A 14,655-nucleotide genomic window follows, 5' to 3' on the forward strand; every position below is an offset into this window, starting at 1 on the left:
TGTATTGATGAGTGAGCATGTAGACTAGCGACTACGGTCTTCGGGAGAGCTTCTCCACGGCTCATGAATCAGCCTCTGAGGGGTTGATGGCACTTGGAAGTTCAAGATCGAGTATGCAAGTTTAACTTGAGTGAGACAGATGATTGGAGGCTGTACGAAGGCATGCGTGCCAGGTTACAAGAACCAATGACCAGTCTTAGATCTCAAAGACACGTGCTACGTTACAACATCCCACAGCCTCAACAGTCATTTCAGCCACCGTGCATGGCTGAGCTCGAGTTAATTTCAAGGATCAGCTCAATTTGACAATCAGTATGATAGCATTTGCGGTATACACCATGGGGGGTCCAAGTGTCATCGACTTCGGTGAATCCCGTGTAATGTTGAGCCGCGTCTTATTTCAGAAGGGACCCAATTTCCTCGCCAGAATGAACAGTTGAGTCAAAGACACAAAACCAATCACATTGATAACTTGAGCATACTTTTTAGGTACTCACCATCTAGCACTGACTCCTGCACCACGGGGGGGGGGGCCTCGAGTACATATAAGTCTAACGAGAACACGAGTGCTGATATCCGAACCTCCATCAGCAAATGACGCATGATCCACATCGTAAATTTATGACTAATGCAAGGAATCGGCTTACAGTTATATCTAGTGAGCCCTCCGGGGGGGGGGGACTACTTTCAGAAGTAGATAGGATTGCAGTACCTTGGACTCAACCCTATATTGTGAACCCTATTGCCTAAGTGCAAAATGGTACCGGAAGGGAGCACGAGAGCGAACAGCGTACCTCGAGCCCTGCTGAGAGGCTAAAATCCCTCTCCGCTCTTCTGAAACGTAATAAGGCAGGTGGTAATATCTAGACCTTTCTCCCCTTCCACCAAGGGCCGCTGAGAACCCTAGACGGACGGCACTACCTCACTTAGACAAATACAGCCTTACGAAAAGAGATTTGGGCTGTGAAAACACTTGGGCATTCTTCCGAGTTCAAGTTAAATTGGGATAGAGTACAAGGCTTGTCATCCATGTTTCTCTTATGAGAGGCAATCGAACCTCGTAAAGGTTGTGTCCTTGATGGACTTCGCATTACAAAAAAACTGCCTACGAAATAGCCTTAGCAACCAAGTCACAGTTGACGCTATGATGGAGATCTTTCCCATGTGTCAGACCCTGAACAAACATCAAGAGAAATCCACGTCCGTTACCCGAGTCATTACGATCGCTTTGCCCGGGTCTTTCAGAGGCACCAAAGTCTTATCGCTGTCACTTGCCCCCCTGACAGTGGGCTTATGCATCTCGAACTCTGTCCCCGCATCTCCCTTAGGGTCATAGTACACACGGGTGTGATTTCCAGTGATGGCACGACTCGTCAAGCTTGCCCTAAGGATCTTTCCGGTACTACTCACTACCCTACCACCCAAAGATGGCATACCGTACTTGTCGTATCTTTGGTAGGGGTGACTTGCTGTATATGTACGCGCCGTGGAAGTTGTCGGCCCACGAATCTTCACCATCAATGCCTTCAAAAGTGGTCGACAAGGTGGGATGCACCCACCCACTAGCACTATCCAAGCCTCGATAATGGTGGTCAAGGACAGACGAGCGACAAAGAACGTAATGTCGTCTTCCTCGTCGGCATGTTGAAGATTTCTCAGCTCCGCCGTTTTGAGAGCGGAACACGCGGCTGCAATGAGTCCAAACCCAAGGAGGAAGCAGAGGCCAACCTTCATCCGCAATGTTACTTGCAGTCCCCAAATCAGATAGATGGGATAGATGGCAAGAACAGCATCCGAGACAGCAGAGTAGCCTGCAGAGAAGAACAAATTTGTCAATCAGCTTTGTCTTGGCTCGAACTGAGGCTGATGGGTGCGGGAGAGGGAGATGTGCTGGTGTAGAAATTGGTAAAGACATACTGCCCTGAAAATATGCATAATTCAAATTCAATGGTCGTCCGTCGCAGTTTCCGGGTACGCTGTTGTCCCATATCTTCTCGACTGGTGAGCACTGTAACAGGATAGTGATGACCACCGTTATATTGACGATGATGTTGGACGCTCCGATAAACCAGAGGAACCACGGTCGCCCTTGATGACGGCCCCTGATCTGGTCCAGAAATGCAATGATCGAGAGCTTCCCAGTGACAATGGCGATTATTGCCGAGATCATGTTGATCCAACTCGTACGCATAGCCACGACTATTTCATGAGGCCGGAGCCCTTGCATGTGGGCTCCAATACCAAACACAATGCTCACCGCAAAAAACGACTGGCTGACGCATAGAAGAGTCTGAAGATGGTCAGCGCGATGTCTCGTGTATATATTGCTGTAGTCTTACGAATGTAAAGAGCGACAGCCAGTAGTCGAGACGAAATCGTTTGGTGCAGGTCCAGCTGGTGTATGTCCTCGCCGAAAAGGCACAGACGCCTAGAAACGTGAATAATAGTGACAAACTGAGGAATGCCACGCCATTGCCAGGGAGTTCAGTCCAATCAGGAGCCATGATGGCACGATCAAGGACGGCGAATGTCTCATCGACATTGACACAGATGCACAATCGTCCAAGAAAGAAGAATCGACCTTGGCTTTATCATTATGTTCGAAGCAAGCTAATTTGCCTGCGGGATGAGGGACATGCTGTGATTGAAAATAAGGGGTCAGATTTAACCTTCGAATCTGGCACGCAGAGCCTGAAACCCCCATCACACTTCCGATGAACTATACACCTCTGCCCCCGGGTATTGGTCATTGAGGCAGCATTTTGAAAGCATGAATACTTGAATGCAGCCTGACCTTCCCTGGCCTGGGTAAATTCCGGGTAGCACACGTTGGTAGGGCGGTCATAAGCTTTTCAGCTGTCCGTCTGAGTCTGCGGAGGGAAATGTCTGTGTGCTCCGTTGATCACGGATCATTCCGTTTGCTGCGACTGCAATGTCGCATCCAAAAGCTGTGTCGATAGATATGAGCACAGATCCTGAACATTGTCTCGATGAACACAGCTGAACTCGCTTATTTGTCCCTTCTTAGACTCCTACAAAATAGCTCTGGTACACCATAAAATGGCACACCATCCCAAGTCTCAGGCTTACACAGCTGTAGATATCAATTAAATTGGGGGTTTCATTTAGTTCAACTGAGACTGTGGGTGTGATGGCGTCAAAAAGGAACAGTCAACAGTGTCATTGTTAGTGAAGAATCTCACGGGCCGGGCATGACCTTATATTACGGTCGTCTGTCAGAAACGGAAGCATCGGTAGCTCCAGATTTTCCAAGACGGCTGAATTACGAGGATTAATCAATATCATGTCTCAACTGATTGTAAAACGTAGGATTGACCACTCAGACACCGACTACCCCGTGACAAAGAAGAACGTGACCCCAAATTCGGCAGAGATCCGAAAAGATGTCTCAGAGAACAACCTTGGAGAACCCTACTCTGTACCAACGGCGGTCATCCAGTATTTGCACAAATTAGCGGGCATGTCTCCAAGTATGAAACGACCGCATTGGACCGGAGAAGCCGGAAGCCAGGATCTTGGCGTGAGTATCTGCTTGATCATGAAAACGACCTAGGGATTATTCCTTCTTGGTGAATTCTCCGATGAACGCGGAGTTATGTTTGGGGTTCAGTAGTCAATGAGCAAAAAGTGAAACTTTTCGTCGGATGCTCAGAACCAGTCGTTAAACCCCGGTCGGATTAGAGTGTAAGGCTGTGATTCCAATCCTATTATCCTTGCTTTTGTGCTTCAGAGGCATATCGTCCGATGACCCATAATGACCAGCCGCATAGATGGGGCCTATAGCAAAATAGCATATACGGCCCAGAAGGCTGTCGAAAAAGCTTGAATGAGGCCGTAACATCGATTTGTCCGATCTCGATGACGTTCCCGGCTAGGGCAGCGTGATCTTGACCGTTGATAGGTATGGAAATTTGAATTGATTACGCACACACTGCTTTGAGACAGGTTCCATCATCGTGATCAGTGAGGTAATGAAATCTATAGGCCTACCATCTGGTACGTGTCGGAACAGATAGTCAACGCTTGTTCGCCCAATTTCTGCGCCTGACGGTTTCATGTGCGTAAAGCACCCTGCATTACAAAGTCTCACGCCTCTACTTCTAACATCCGCATGAAGCCTTGCTTCACCTGCCATCACATAAACTTTGGTGAATGGTCCCAAATATCGGATCGACCAGGCCAATTGATTCGCGCTCTCCAAAATCTCCAACTGCATCCGATGTCAGACGTACGGTGCATCCGGGGAATTACCAAGAGGTGTTACAGCAAGTCTCCAAACAGACTTTCGCCTACAAATCTCCACATTTCGAAACTCGCGCCATTCGGTCAGGGATGTGTAATCCAGGCTGTCGGGGCCATTGATGTCTGAGGACGATCTCCCAAAGTTACTAAGAATGCTCTGGTCTTTACGTTTCTCGACTTTGTAAATGCAATTTTTGGATGCGCTTTGTAATCCATTTGTGGTTTATTCGATCCAGCCTTCGCCCGGCCATGCTACCAGACCATAGAGTGCTCGCTCCTGTATACGATCTCCGTGTGATGTCTGTCTTGGCAATTGAGTCTCTTCCTTTGCTCCAAGGATCGTACCTTGCTCAAAAAGTAGTTAAAAACATACATGGTAATTGTCTAGCAAATACGAAATATAGCAAGGATCCGCAGCTGAAGATCCCTGCAGCCTTTCTAAGCTCTTATAACTTTTCAAAGGAATTCTTCATCGATTATGGAATTACCGGAGGCTTCTCACATGGAATAGGACAAGGCCCGCCTCTTACCGATGTCAGGTTCCTCAACTCGAGGATTTAAGCTCCAATTCCCTGATTTTGTTGTTTCTTGAGCACAGAGCCGACCAGTGCAAAAGCATTAGGTCCAAGACTCCAAGGTCATGAGATATGTACTGCGCTTAGGCAATTTTACATGATACAACCTGCAAGTTTGCGTATTCGTGGAATCACTTGTTTGTCTAAAACCGAGGGCTCAGAGGAACACATTTCTAGTTGAATGAAGCGCAAGCAGTAATCGATTGAGAGCTGCTGACAGACAATATTTGCAAAGTTGATCATGAGGATGAAAGAAGCTTGTCCCTCAAGGCTTTTTAACAGATTTATATTTTCGTAAAATTCTAAGTAGATTGGAAATGCGTCAAGAGCCCCTACAAATACCGTTGTTCGTAAAAGATGTTGTCCAGCACGGTCAAGGACACGAGACAAAGCATGCGCCGACCACACCAGACACAGTCCATCAACTTGACCACAAGCAAAACTTGCCCTCCATGCCCACATAGATTGACCATGAGAGATCAAGAGCTCCGTTCAGGCAGGTGTAGCAGTGTCAGGTAGCGAGAGAGGCAGGCTGTTGACCCCCCCCCCCACCCCCAATGCCTCAGGCACAAACACATTCACATTACTGCCTACAACCACTTTCTTGTTTCCTCAGGGCGAAGACTTTTCATCCCAACATCCGCATAGTGTAGAGGTTTAGCATATTGGATTTTCAAAGGCAGCAGCATTGGAAGTCTCCAAAGACCCGGGTTCAAACCCCGGTGCGGATACCATTTTTTTGCTGCCTTGGGCCGGGCCGAGTGAGGCTCTTGAATTGAGATCGACCCAGCAGCATGTTTCTTTCCGAGACCCCCAGGTTCGAAGGAAAGCCCCTGGAGCGTGTTTCGCTGCAAGTGAGGTAGCACGGCGTTGGGGGCTTGATGAACAGTCTTGCGATGACTGGTTGCCTACTTGTGCGACGAAGACAGAGGCCCTGCCGATTACAGATATAGTCAGGGGTTTTCTCTCCCTTTTTGGAATCTACAGAGCAAGGGGACGATACTTCTAGTCATTTCCACATTTAGCACGACTCTCGACGAGTCCTGGTCGCTTTTTGCAAATCAACCATGTCATCGGCCGCGTCGAGTCACAATGGCCCGCTTCCACCTAGAGTGGTTGCGAGAGTTATTGTTGGAGTAATTGTCGGTTGTCTCGCTCTTCTGATAATAATCTGTAGCTTTATCTTATGGATCATGCTCAGGAGAAAGGAAAGTCCAAACTCAAAACACCTCAAGGATGTTCAGGATGAAGAGCAGACCGCTGCCTCATTGACAGCGACAACAGTAAGCTCTGAACCGCAGGAGCTTCTCGCAGTCGACTCAGCACAGGAACTTGTCACTCAATACAATACAAGTGAGATGGATGGCACAGGTCGACCGGCAGAGCTTGCCATATCCATGGAAAGCGATCAACGAACACAGCCCAAAATGACTGCATTTCGCAGACAGCCGCAACAGCTTCACAGGAATCCTTTCCTAGATGACAACCATACTTGTGAATGCACATACAGACCTCGCCTATCGTATTAGAATGCTGAATATCTACCCGCCTTCTCGTTTCTCAAGGCAGTTTCCTCAGCTTGTTGACAGGCGCAGTGCGCTTCAAATGAAGCTGAGAACAGGGAAGCAACCGGCATCAGCATGGCATCGAGTGCCGAGTGCAGTGGGTCCGCAATCGATCACTCATCACGAGGCATCACGCACGTTCGCTATGTCATTCGATTTCCGCTACATATTTACAATATCGATATTTGACGTTGCAAACTCATTCTGCCCTCGAGACATCTCAAGAGATAGTCGCATCCACCATCGGAGCCAAGGTGCTGTTCACAAACGCAGGATCGCGCCATTCACTCCAGTCATGCGAGAGAAGACCCCAAGTCTCCTCATAGTCCTGGGTCCCGCTACGGATGTAATAACTGCCAGCCACGACCCAGATCATCCAGCCGGCCTTCTGCGCGGGCAGGTACTCGGCCAGGCACTGCGTGTAGGGCTTGGTGTACGTGGAGCCGTCCATGGCGAAGCCCCACTCGGTGAGGAGCACGGGGAAGTGGTTGACGGCGGCGGCGTCGGAGGTGTTGAGGGCCTGGAAGCCGTTGTTGTAGAGGCTGGACTCGAGCGAGGCGCAGTCGGCGACGCTGTTGGCGTAGTTGTGCAGCTCGAGGACGACCTTGTCGGCGGCGAAGTCGGCGCGCGAGAAGGTCCCGCTGCCCGGGGTCAGGGCGGTCCCGCGCACCACGGGCGTCAGGAAGGTGTCGAAGTCGAGGCCCGACAGGACGACGAGCGTGTCCGGGTTGGCGGTGCTGACTGCGGCGGCGCCCTCCTTGACGTACTCGTACCAGTACTGCCAGTTGTACGTCTCCTGGAGGGTGGCGTTGTTGTCGGGCCTGCGGGGCTCGTTGCGCAGGGACATGGACGCCAGGGCGGTCCATGAGCCGGCCTGAAGGTGTTGTCAGTATTTCCGATGGGGCCCATAGGAAAGGATTCCCCGGAGACTTACATGGTCAGCCATGTACGCCAGTCCTCGGGTCCAGTTGGCCACGGAAAAGTACGTGTCTCCCCACCACGAGTTACCGTCCTCAGTGTTGCAGCACCACGCGCCCTGGGACATGTGGTTGTCCAAGTCGATGTAGATCTCGTTGGCGGCGAGCTCGGCTGCTACGGCATCGAAGACCTGGACAGATCACAATAAGTCAGCCATGAAAGCTCGAAGAACGACCGTCAGTTCACTTCTCTTGGTCCTCTCACCTCCAATCGCGTGATGTTGGCGCTGAAGTCTGGGTTCGCAGCCAAGACCTGGTTGAAAACAGTCGTGCCGTTCGCCTCGCCCAGCGCCTGTGTGAACGCCTGCGACAGTGGGATGTCCACGCCGCCGTTCTCGTAGATCTGGTCGATCATCTCGATGGCGTATGTCAACCGCACGGCGTTCATGTTGATCTCCTTGAGCTTCGAGACAATGTAGGCCACGCTCTGGTATTGCAGGCCCTCGGGGATCATGACATCAGCCGCGCCGGGCCAGTTGGCGCCCGCGAGGGTGACGACGTTCCCTGAGGCGTCGAGGATGTCACGACCAGAGGCCGTGAAGGGCCCATTGGGCCACGACTGGGCGGCTGCCAGGCCCATGAGGCCGGCGAGGGCAGAGAACGACGACTTCATGATGGCGGTGACGCGTTGGCCTCGTGGTCGAGAAGCGGGCGTTCAGGTTGGAGGGGGCCGAGGTCGAGGAAGGTGGTGCCTTGCAGGACAATGCATCGGCGACGGCAGGGGACGGTGTGGAGATAACATGTCTTTTATGAATGAATGAGCGGCACGTTACATTGTGGTTATCACGAGGTTGCCCTGAGCCTGGCATGTTCCTGGGCGGCTATGGGCAGGGGCGTTGTGATTTCATAGTGTGTGCATCTCGCTCCGAGGTGTGCCGACACGAGCGCGACTGTATTGTCGGCCTGAAGTTTGTCTGTGGGGTCTACCAAGAAACTCACGGATGGTGGGGAGGGAAACGTAGATCTCCACTTAGTGAGGAGGAGAGGAGATGGTGGAGCGGAGCCGACTCGAGTGCTCGCTCAGATGCTGTCGTCGTCATCCATGGCACGCAGTGTTGCCAAGCAGGGGAACCTAATGAATCGACCCAGTGCTGTCCAATACTGCGAGTCCCTCGTCACATCCTAAGTACCAGATTGAGTACATATAAAATGCATCAACGGGCCCAGCCGAGGTGGTATACAGGGGAAAGCGTGTCGAGTACAGGCGAGGGGCCAACCAAAGACACACAGCATTCACGTTTGTTTCTCCAACAAGCTCCAGGGTAGACGCGTGGGTCACGGGCTAGTAAGATAAGAGAGCCTGTGCCTGCATGATCGCTGCCAAAGTTGGAGATAGCACGGATAATTCAAGGTTCGCCGGCTCCGTTTTCCCCGGCAGACACTCCCGAGTCGGATGAACTGACTTCAGCCCAGTGGACTAGGCTCTGCCACTGCAAGCGCTCGGTGGAATTCCAGGCTTGGAAGAGTGGCATTGGGCCATTGGCTACCGCTAGAAATGGACCAAGAACCCATATCCGTGCTGTCGTTGGAGAAATCAAGACTTGGCCCCTGGCATCTCCCGGTGCTGTCAATGTTTATTGCCCGCATGAATCCATGCCAACAGTTAGATTGATTCATCAAGGAGCTTGAGATCGACCGAGGACATCTAAGGTAGAACAAGGATTCCCCACAAAAGGAACAACAAGCCCAGGGGCGAGCCAATACGAGAAGGTCTCGTGATGGGCAACAATGGGGCAGGGTGGATAGCCTCGGCATTGGAACCGATTTGGGGCTGGGGTAGAGAGCAGACTCTTGTTGATGATGCTATTCCTGCAGCGAGAGTGGGCTTTTATCTGACTGGAGCGCAACTGGAAGACTTGACGCAGCATGAGATCACTGCCATTGCTGTCCCGGAGAATGTTCTCGACATGTTCATGAATTGCTTGAGGGAGACACAAACACAATCTCGTCCGGAGATGGTCACTATGTACAACTCTCTTTTCCGTCTCGACCTGAGACAATCACACACCAGAACACAATCTTGTCGGTGATGACGCTTGAACGACTGGCTGATCGAATCAACACCCTTAGATGCCATCCCTCTTCCTAAAATCAACCATCACGCCCTCCTTCCAGCTCGTAAAAGTGTCAATCAGCTGCATCTCGTCCGGCCGATCCCTCCCCCATTCCCTTCCCTTATGTCCCTCCGCCTTGTCGCTTACACCCACAGCCCTCCTCATGTCATACAGGAATACTGTCCTCGCCAGCGTAGTCATCATCTCGACATACGCAAGCCCCTTGCCAATACACCCACGGGGTCCAATGCTATACGAAACCCATTGTCAGACGTAATTCGACAGGACATATACAACGAATGCAATGGAGAAAACTCACCTGAACGGACAGAACGCACTCTGCGCCACCGCCGTGTCCGCCTCGCCGACCACATTCCCAAACGCCAGCTTGGAGCCCGCGACCCACCGCTCTGGGGCATACGTGAAGGGGCTGGGGTAGTATTCCGCGTTGTGATGGATGGTGTAGTGCGGCACGCCCACGACGGTGCCGGCGGGGACGAAGACGCCGTCGACGGTCATGCCGCCGGCCAAAACCTCGCGGGGCAGCAGGCCGCCGACGGACGGGCTCATCCGCATGGCCTCGTCGATGCACGCGCGCAGGTACGCGCAGCCGTTGAGGGCCGCGCCCTGGCGGATCTCCTCGACGTCGGCGAACCGCGCCCTCACCTCGCCCTGCAGCTTCTTGAGCGCCTCCGTGTTCCGCGTCAGGTAGAAGAGCGTCGCTGCCAGGGCGGTGGACGTCGTGTCGCTGCCGGCGATGATGAGCAGGTTTGACTCGCCCCATAGCTCTGGGGTGGTGAAGCCCTGGCCTGTCTCCGGGTCGCGCGCCTTCAGGAGGTGGTAGAAGAAGTCGCGGCGGTCCGTCTCGTCGCCCAGCTTGGTGCGCTCGGTGAGCTGCGATCGCGAGTAGGCCATGTATCTGGCGCGGCCGGCTGCGATGTTCGGGAAGAGCAGGCGGTCGAGGGAGAAGGTGTTGAGGATGGGCATCGTGCCGCACTGCCGAAGCATTTTCCAAGTTAGTATCACGACTCAAGTTACAATTTTGTGAGTGGTGCATGGGTCAACAAAAGCGAAGGGAGGGGACGCCCTACAATCAGATGGCGATGTGCCGCTGAGCCAACCAGGTCGATGGCAAACCGGTTGTCGTCTCTCTCGAGCATGTGGAAGGCCTTGCCAAAGCACAGATCACCGAGGATGTCCATGGCCAGATACCCGAACCAGTCAGACATGCACTTTGCCGTGGTCCAGCCCTTGGCGTCTGCGCTCGACTGGCTGCCAATCTGCTCACAGAACGTGCGGATATTGGCCAGGATATACCTCTCCATCTCCTTGATGGCGCCGTCGCTGAAGGCATGCGCCATGACCCTTCGCTTTCGGGCGTGCAGCTCCTTGTCGCGGCAGTTGTGCGTGTTGGGCGCCGGGTGGACAAAGGCGTCGTAGAAGGCTGATTTACGCGCGTTGCTCCGGAAGCCGTAGACCTCCTTGAGGGCGGTGGACGAGTTGAATGATAGGGAATCGGGGCCCCATCGGACGACGCGGCCATACCTCTGGTGCATGCGCCAAAGCTCAAGGTGTCGGTCGCCCTTGTAGCTGTGCCATAGCATATAAGCGTCGGTGATCTTGGCGAGGAATGGGCCTGGATGTTTGGCCAGCGGGTGGAAATAGAGGCGATAGATGATGAGACATGTTGTCTGGTGGAAGCGTCAGTGTGAGCATAAGTGGCCCTTATCTTTCCTGGTGATTTCCAAAGCCATCCAAACTCACGTAGAGCGCGCCGGCGCCAGCTAATATGCCGAGCCAGATGGTGATGTGGGAGAAGGAGAGGTTAGCCATATTGGCCTGTTCCGTTGGATGTATTCACTGCTAGACTTTCCTTCTCGCGTCAGTATCACAGGAGCATTTACACAACAAAAGACAATGGTGTGAAGAATCGAAGATAATCAACGAGGCCTAGGTAAGCGTTTCCCCCTCTCCTTTGTCAACGCCCTCGTCGGCCGCCTCACACATGAACCGACCAAGCCCAACACCGGCTCGGCTGGACGCGGGCCAAAATGCCGCCTGCGACAAGCACACGCTTAAGCTCATGCTTCCCCACGATGAGCGATCAGCGCTATCTACCACGCCTTAAACTACTGTAGGGCCGAGTTCCTAGCCTTGACACAAGCCGGGGAGCCCCTACTTCCCAAGCCCGACTGCACGGTGCTACTGGCATAGTGCCGCGACATTCCTCTTTCGGAATGAAGCCGCGGTTGCAATGCCGCACAACGGCTCCGATCATGGTTGGTTGCGGCTCTCAACGGCCAACCGAATCATGCATTGTGTAATTAGTGCCTGGTAATATTGGGGCTCATGTGACCGTTGCTCACTCATCTGTCTTCCTTCCTGGTCTCGCTGCCCATTCCTGTTTGCGAGTTTCGTAATATTCGGATATATGTGGGCTCAGTTGACCGTAAATCCCCACTAAAAGGACCCGGACACTATGGGGAAGACCCATTCTCTTTCCCTGTGGTTTCTTATTGGCAATTCAGACCGTAAGCCGAAGCTGCAGTTATCTGGAAATATTCCGCAGATACGCGGATAGAGGCTTTAGTGATGGACGCCCACCACTAAGCTCTAATGACCTTCCTCTTTCGATTATTTGGATTCTTGACCTTGCATAGCACAAAAGATAGACTGATGAGATGCAACCTCTTTTATCTGGACACTCGTATATCCATGACGCTTGTCACCCATATTATCTGCGATGAAGGACCCCAACAAAGCAGGAAACGATACGAACATCCTGTTTAGGCCGTGTACAGATGCTAGGATGTATATTGTATCGGCTAATATTGATCATTTAGTCTTCAGCTTTATCTTAAGTATTAACATCAGCTTGCCAACACCGTCCCAACAGCCGGCATGGTAAGATTAACAAGATATGCATCCATCGCCGCCGCCGTCTGCCCGGCATTGAAGTAGCTCGTATGCCCCAGCCCGTCCCGCACCAGCAGCACGCTGCCCTGGATCTCCTTCAGCATTCCCTTCGCGTACTCTGGGCTCGTGGCCGGGTCAAACGTGGTGTGAACCAGCAGCACCGGGTTCTGCGTGCCCGTGACGTCCAGCGCCTTGCGCGGGTTGGTGATCTTGACCGGCCAGCCCGTGCAGCCGACGGTGCGGCGGAAGAACTCGCCCATGCCCGGCGTGACCGTCGCGTTGCGCGTCATGGCCGCCAGCTCCTGCACCTGGCCCACCGGCGACGGCGCCAGCGTCGCGTCCACAAAGTGCCCGTCCTGGCACTGCACGTTGCCGATCGAGAAGGACGACGAGTCGCTGAACACGTTGCCGCTCAGCAGGCCCGGCGCGAAGAAGTCGGCGAACGACGCGTTGCCCGTGCCCGACAGCGTGAGGATCTTCGCGAGCCGCTTCTGTCCGCTCGGCGATTCGATTAGCCCGCGTGCCGTGCCGAGCAGGTCCTGCGTCGAGACGTTCTTGAAGCAACCTGTCTGCGTCGTGTCGTCGCATCCTGGCGCCTGCAGCGTGCCTGTCGCAGCCTTGTCTACTATGTTCGCCCACAGCTCGCGCATCTGTGGGCCTTGGGCGCCACAGTCTGTTGTGTTCTTCTCGCAGCGGTTGAAGAAGTCCTGGATGGCTGCATCAAGTGCTTTGGTCTGGATCAGCACGTTGGAGGCGTAGTCACCCGTGTGCTGCAGGATCCCGTCCAGGGCCATTGCTCGCACCTTGCTAGGGAACAACTGGGCATATTGTGCCCCGAGCTGTGTTCCATAGGATTGGCCGAAATATGACATGGGCTCGTCACCGATTGCTGCAGATGTCAGTTTGGACCGCCAAACTCACCGAGGCGGAAAGGTAATAGATCTAGCGACTCACCCGCTCTCACAAGCTCCATGTCCTTGGCCACGGCAATCGTGTCCATATTATCAAACAACGTGCCCATCAGAGCCTTGCAGCTCGCCCCGAGCTTCTGGTTGTAGTCTATCTGCTGCTGGAGCCCTGCTTCGGTGGTCACCTCAAACTCGCTCGGCTCGTTCCCGATCTTCTCGTCACACCTCGACGGTGCGCTCATGCCCACACCGCGAGGATCCATGGCAATGATGTCGAAACTGTTCGCCATCGCTTGTCCAATCGGAAGGCCACCAGTAGCGAAGTTCAGGATCTGCGTCGACGCAGGTGCACCGGGACCGCCTGGGTTGATGAACAGGTTGCCGACACGCTGGCCCTTGGCTGGCATCTTGACAAGGCCAAGTTGCACCTGCTCGCCCCCGGGCTGGTCGTGCACGATCGGGACAGAGAAGTTGGCACATTGCAGCCCCAAAGCGGCATCCTGAGGTTGGAAGGGATCTATCGCAGGGCAAGGAACGAAGGTGACGTTCCCAGCTGCCGGAGGGGTCTGTCTTCGAACGACATGGCCATCTGTCGAGGTTATCAAGAGGAGAAATACGGGTGCAAATGCCCTGGGAACAAACTTTGACAGATGCATCGTGCCAGTCAGCGTCGAAGTGAATGAAAATGAATGAAATGTAGCTGACCCAGCTAGGCTGTAGATCTCACGCCGATCACCGCGAAACAAACTGCCACACCAGTATAAGTGGTCCAACTCCTGGGCTACTAGTTATATATGAGGGCCATTAAAGCGGCGTGCTCCGAGCCAAAGTGGATTTAACTCTTCTCAAGGGGTCAATCTTTAACCCAATCGCAATACTGTAAATTCCCCGAGCACAAACATGAACACCCCTTTAGGCTCCGCTGAGCCTCACGTTTGGGAGCTCATGCACGCGGGCGAGCGGGCACGACAGATGCTTTCAGGGGCCAGTGAAGCTTGTTCCAGATCCAAAGCTTAAAAGACCATGCTTCTGAGGCGCGCCGCCCGGGCGCTCCGGCTAAACCTCCCATCGTTCCGCCCGATTTGGCATTGCGGTTTGAAACATGGACTCGAGACTAGAACACCGAATCATGCTAGGTGCAGCGGATCCCCGGCCGTTGCTGATCTTTTTGGCGAGAGCATGTTTTGCATTCTTCTCAATAGGCAAATCACGTGTTGAAGTATACAAATTTTGACTCAAAGGTCTCCGTTCCAAAAAAGATTGCAGTCTGCATTCAATCCTTCGTCTAATTACTATTGTCTGTGAAGTCAAGAACCCGTGGAAATCATGTTCACGGTGGAAAAAGTAACGAATACACACAATCGAGGATAGAATACAGCGCTAATTTTCAGCATAAC

The 14,655-nt window shown here is 53.1% G+C and overlaps 4 protein-coding genes across 4 annotated transcripts; all 4 read right to left on the minus strand.

The window, feature by feature from the left end:
- Positions 1–1,185: 1,185 nt before the first annotated feature.
- J7T55_000251 (uncharacterized protein) lies at positions 1,186–2,504 on the minus strand (the record flags this gene model as incomplete). Its single annotated transcript, XM_053132349.1, has 4 exons — positions 1,186–1,469; positions 1,560–1,811; positions 1,918–2,290; positions 2,340–2,504. 4 exons carry the CDS (start codon positions 2,502–2,504, stop codon positions 1,186–1,188), a joined length of 1,074 nt encoding a protein of 357 aa, XP_052989489.1.
- A 4,119-nt stretch (positions 2,505–6,623) lies between these two features.
- On the minus strand, positions 6,624–7,993 carry J7T55_000252 (beta-galactanase; the record flags this gene model as incomplete). The annotated part of the gene is made up of 3 exons (XM_053132350.1): positions 6,624–7,277; positions 7,338–7,511; positions 7,586–7,993. 3 exons carry the CDS (start codon positions 7,991–7,993, stop codon positions 6,624–6,626), a joined length of 1,236 nt encoding a protein of 411 aa, XP_052989490.1.
- A 1,453-nt stretch (positions 7,994–9,446) lies between these two features.
- On the minus strand, positions 9,447–11,267 carry J7T55_000253 (uncharacterized protein; the record flags this gene model as incomplete). The annotated part of the gene is made up of 4 exons (XM_053132351.1): positions 9,447–9,684; positions 9,754–10,430; positions 10,526–11,125; positions 11,199–11,267. The coding sequence occupies 4 exons, from the start codon at positions 11,265–11,267 to the stop codon at positions 9,447–9,449; spliced, it is 1,584 nt and encodes a 527-aa protein (XP_052989491.1).
- A 1,037-nt stretch (positions 11,268–12,304) lies between these two features.
- J7T55_000254 (uncharacterized protein) lies at positions 12,305–13,914 on the minus strand (the record flags this gene model as incomplete). The annotated part of the gene is made up of 2 exons (XM_053132354.1): positions 12,305–13,239; positions 13,305–13,914. 2 exons carry the CDS (start codon positions 13,912–13,914, stop codon positions 12,305–12,307), a joined length of 1,545 nt encoding a protein of 514 aa, XP_052989492.1.
- Positions 13,915–14,655: the final 741 nt, after the last annotated feature.

The sequence above is a fragment of the Diaporthe amygdali genome, assembly GCF_026229845.1.
Source record: "Diaporthe amygdali strain CAA958 chromosome Unknown NODE_31_length_594919_cov_65_084759, whole genome shotgun sequence".
Taxonomy (NCBI): domain Eukaryota; kingdom Fungi; phylum Ascomycota; class Sordariomycetes; order Diaporthales; family Diaporthaceae; genus Diaporthe; species Diaporthe amygdali.